Source organism: Salmo salar, chromosome ssa01 (assembly GCF_905237065.1).
Source record: "Salmo salar chromosome ssa01, Ssal_v3.1, whole genome shotgun sequence".
NCBI lineage: Eukaryota > Metazoa > Chordata > Actinopteri > Salmoniformes > Salmonidae > Salmo > Salmo salar.
The window spans coordinates 110,541,678-110,546,928 of NC_059442.1; the positions used below are offsets into that span (position 1 = coordinate 110,541,678).

At 42.9% G+C, this 5,251-nt stretch overlaps 1 protein-coding gene across 1 annotated transcript; it reads left to right on the plus strand.

The window, feature by feature from the left end:
- Positions 1–203: 203 nt before the first annotated feature.
- LOC106577308 (NADH dehydrogenase [ubiquinone] 1 beta subcomplex subunit 8, mitochondrial) lies at positions 204–4,016 on the plus strand. The gene is given in 6 exon segments (XM_014155256.2): positions 204–329; positions 331–349; positions 770–896; positions 1,252–1,351; positions 3,085–3,240; positions 3,844–4,016. Coding segments are annotated over 6 exon segments (606 nt in total). The 5' UTR covers positions 204–218; the 3' UTR covers positions 3,937–4,016.
- The last annotated feature ends 1,235 nt before the right edge of the window (positions 4,017–5,251 follow it).

Sequence of the window (5,251 nt, forward strand, 5' to 3'; positions counted from 1 at the left end):
GCTTTGCTCTTAGGAACAGGACACCATTGAAAATAGTGATTTCTGGGGTAGTGTAGGTGGGCTGTGACTGGCTTCACACTCCAGTACAGTAGATGGCGGTGTATGCACCTACAAGTTGGATGCAATCACCAACCAAATCCCAAAGAAGAAGAAGCGAAGCGGGGGAGAAAAAAAAGAAGAAAAAAAACATTGGATTTCCCGTAGTTATCACTGGACGCATGCGTATTTCACCGTTCAATGTCACCGCAACAATTGAACATGGCTGCCGTGGGATTCAGAAATTGGGCTCAAGCTCTTTCCAAAGGGAAACAGCCAGGCTTCTCGGCGCTTTTCTCCCAAGTCAGAGCAGGTTGGTTCATAGATCTTTAGGATTTTTGCGATATCGTTGTTCAAATGCAAAATACCTGCATCAAGTTGGAATGGAAGTTAGAACATGCCAGGCAAACTGTCGCTAACCTTGAGCTAGCCTACAACAGAGCTGCATCTCGTTCAGTGGTTTACTAACGTTAGTTAACGCATCATTCAGTAGTATGTAGCTGGCTGTCAACGATCAAATATTAGGCTAGATCCCATACACGGTTACCTGGCCAGCCAACGTTACGGTCTTGGGATAACTTGTGCAAGTACATACGCTAGGTGTGTACATATATATATTTTTAAAGCAATTCCTAACGTTACTCTCAAACGGCTAGTTAGCTAACAATCACACTCTCTGGTTGATCATGGGGATAAATGGTTCTGTATTGACTTGTTTTCAAATGTTGTATAGCCTCTGGACCTTCCAAGGGCATGCTGCCAGGGCCATACCCCAAGACGCCCGAGGAGAGAGCAGCTGCAGCAAAGAAGTACAACATGAGGGTGGAGGATTATGAACCAATCCCGGATAATGGCGAGGGGTAAGGAAGTGGGGTACCATGGATAAGGAAGGACACACCTGCCATTGTTTTCCTGTCATCTATACACCACCCCATTACAGCAGGAGCTATGTTCCTTTGCCAGACAACTAGCAAATTGATTTGGTAATTCAACCTGTGGGTTGAACTCACTGAAATGACTTGAGGCTCTGCATCCCAAACAGTATACAATTCCCTACATAGTGCACTAGTTTTGACCAGAGCCCTATGGGATGCACTATATATATATTAGAATGAGAGCAAATATTGGACAGCAATGGGAGTTTAACGTTTCAGGATTTGTGCATTGCCTAAGGTTATTCACCTACACACTTTTTCCCCTGTTGTGTTTCTATAGGTATGGAGACTACCCACTATTGCCCGACAGGTCCCAGCATGAGAGAGACCCCTGGTATTCCTGGGACCATCCAGACCTGAGGAGGAACTGGGGAGAGCCGGTAAGATAGACGTGGGGTATATTTCTACACACTGACTGACTAATAGTGTTGTCAAGATACAGTATCAGATCTCACAATACTTCCACTGAACAAAAATATAAATGCAACATGTAAAAGGTTGGTTTCCTGAGCTGAAATAAAATATCACAGAAATGGTTCATATGCACAAAAGGTGGATTTCTTTCCCATTTTGATACATTTGTTTACATCCCTGTCAGTGAGCATTTCTTTGCCAAGATAATCCATCCACCTGACAGGTGTGGCATATCAAGAAGCTGATTAAACCGCATGATCATTACAAAAGTGCACCTTGTGCTGGGGACAATAAAAGGCCACTAAAATGTAAAGTTTTTTTCACACAACACAGATGTCTCAAATTTTGAGGGAGTGTGCAGTTGGTATGCTGACTGCAGGAATGTCCACCAGAGTTATGTTAATTTCTCTACCATAAGCCGCTTCAATGTCATTTTAGAGAACTTTGCACTACTTCCAACCGGGCTCACAACCGCAGACCACGTGTAACCACGCAAGCCCAGGACCTCCACATTCAGCTTCTTCACCTGCGGGATCATCTGAGACCAGCCACCCGTACAGCTGATGAAACTGTGGGTTTGCACAACCAAAGATTTTCTGCACAAACTATCTCAGAGAAGCTCATCTTCGTTCTAGTCGTCCTCACCAGGGTCTTGACCTGACTGCAGTTTGGTGTCGTAACTTACTTCAGTGGGCAAATGCTCACCTTCGATGGCCACTGGGAAAGAGGGGGAAGTGTGCTCTTCACGGGTGAATATTGCTTTCAACTGTACCGGGCTGATGGCAGACAGCGTGTATGGTGTTGTATGGGCGAGCGGTTTTCTGTTGGGAACAGAGTGCCCCATGGTGTGGTTATGGTATAGGCAGGCAGGCAGGCATAAGCTACGGACAATGACCGCAATTGCATTTAATCAATGGCCATTTTGAATGCACAGAGATACCGTGACGCGATCCTGAGGTCCATTGTCGTGCCATTCATCCGCCGCCATCACCTCATGTTTCAGCATGATAATGCATGGACCCATGTCACAAGGATCTGTACACAATTCCTGGAAGATGAAAATGGCCCAGTTCCTCCATGGCATGCATACTCACCAGACATGTCACCCATTGAGCATGTTTGGAATGCTCTGGATCCACGTGTACGACAGTGTTCCAGCTAATATCCAGCAACTTCAAACAGCCATTGAAGAGGAATGGAACAACATTCCACAGGCCACAATCAACAGCCTGATCAACTCTATGTGAAGGAGATGTGTCGCGCTGCATGAGGCAAGTGGTGGTCACACCAGATACTGACTGGTTTTCTGATCCACACCCCTACATTTTTATTAAGGTATCTGTGACCAACAGATGCATATCTGTATTCCCAGTCATGTGAAATCCATAGATTAGGGCCTAATGAATTTATTTCAATGACAGATTTCCTTATGAACTGTAACTCAGGAAAAAATGTTGCATGTTTGGCTTATTTATTTTTCAGTGTATATTAAAAATAAGACATCTGCCTACAAGTATCGTGACCACACAACTGACTAATAACACTATATATTAGGTCTGGGACAATACCAGTATCCTGATACTTGTTTAGTATCGCGGCAAGAAAACAATGCAAAGCAGATTTAACTCATTTAGGAAAACAGCCCTAATGTTGGAAACAAACATGTTGGGTTCTCGCATGTTGCATGTTTTCGTTCTAGATCCACTGGGATTTTGACATGTTCATCAGGAATCGAGTGGACACGTCGCCCAGCCCTGTGGACTGGCACACCATGTGCAAACATCTGTTTGGTTTCGTTGGATTCATGCTGCTGATGTTCTACCTTGGGGAGAAGTTTCCATCTTACCAGCCTGTGGTAAGTATTGCATTGTGCAAAGCATCAGTCGTTGTCTCAGTTGTAATCGCTGTTGTAACCCCTAAGATGTCACAGACCAGAAGATAATATAATTATATGCTTTCCTGTTGTATTGAAACCCTTTCCAATTTTGGTATCTCAAGATCTTTTACTATGACATCTGGAATTGAAAAGGACCTATACAATTACAGCCTTTGGGTCTACCCCTCAGATGTGTCCCGTGGACACTAATATTGGATTTTACAGTTGGAGCGACAGATCTGATCCCTGAATACAGTTTAATGACGGGTGTACACGGAGTCGGAGATGATGCTACTGCTGTTAGTGTTTTCATTTGTTTCCTTGCCCTGCTACCAATTCAATAGAGCGAAGACATGCATTGGTAACTGAAGCACAATTATCATATTCCACTATATTTTGCTATTTAATTTCCTTATGATAGCTCTCTGGTATTTATTGAAGACCATTGAGCACCTCACACACACTCACCAAACACCTGTTTAAAAAGTAAAAAGGTCTTCAAATGTCCTCTTCTGTAGGAAAGGTGAATAGGTACATCCTGTCTGATGCCCCCTGTTAGGACATCCCTGTTCTCTATTCCAGGCACCGAAACAATATCCTTACAGCAACCTGCACCTAGAGAGAGGAGGGGATCCTGAGAAACAACCTGAAGAAGTCAAACATTTTAACATTTAAATATCTACTTCTCTAAATGTGTATATTTCTGTCTAATAAAGAGTTATTAGTGTGACTTCAGTCACATTCCTGATCTTTCACCTATATCTTATTCTTTGGAAAGCTACTCTTTCTAAACCCCTTAAGATTGAATGGCTTTACAAACTTTAAAACATGCAGATAACTCTGGAATACGTTGCTTGCGTACAACTTTTTGATATCACTTATCCGTGGTGTCGCCTGCTTCCCGTGGCGTCGCCTGCTTCCCGTGGCGTCGCCTGCTTCCCGTGGCGTCGCCTGCTTCCCGTGGCGTCGCCTGCTTCCCGTGGCGTCGCCTGCTTCCCGTGGCTCTCCTTTCCGAGAGAGAGCTTAGTGGGACTGGAGATCAGTGGATAGTCCTATAGCCAGTTGACATGGTAAATACATGGTAGGCTAATTAATTAGGCTACATGGTAAATAGGCAATTACTTGTTTGTGTATTTAAATGTAGTCCTTTATATCATAGTGCATTATGGTGCTACGTTATATTTAATTTAGGGTGACTGTCATTAAAAGATACTATCCCACTACTGTAAAACGCTGTGCAAGTGGAGTCGTCATACGTCTGGGTCTTATCCCATAATATTTTTGATTGGGTTTGACAATTAAAAATACAATGTGAAAACGAGGCCGTTTTAGGATATCAAATTATATTTTTGTGTGAACGAATTTACTTCTGCCAAATGTTTTTTCCCTATTGAAGACCATTCAAAAAGCCTACCAAAATGACAAGGTTACATCCTTAAATGCTGCGTCACTTTCATAGTGCATACAGTCACTACTACACTCAATTTCAACTTCTAAACTTCTTTGACTAACATAAAAATAGTGCCTTCAGAAAGTATTCACACCCCTTGACTTTTCCCACGTTGTTAGACTGAATTTAGATCGTCACGAGCCTACAAGCAATACCCCATAATGTCAAAGTGGAATTATGCATAACGAGTCATAAGTTGCATGGATTCACTCTGTGTGCAATAATAGGGGTTAACATGATTTTGGAATGACTACTTCATCTCTGTACCCCACACATACAATTATCTGTAAGGTCCCTCAGTCAAGCATTGAATTTCAAGCACAGATTCAAACAGATACCCATCAACCAATAGGTGCAAAGGGCACCTATTGGTAGATGGGTAAAATAAAAAACGCAGACATTGGAATATTCCTTTTAAGCACGGTGAAATAATTTATTACACTTTGGAAGGTGTATCAATTCACCCAGTCACTGCAAAGATACAGGCCTTCTTACTCCGTTGCCGGAGAGGAAGGAAACCACTCTGGGATTTCACCATGA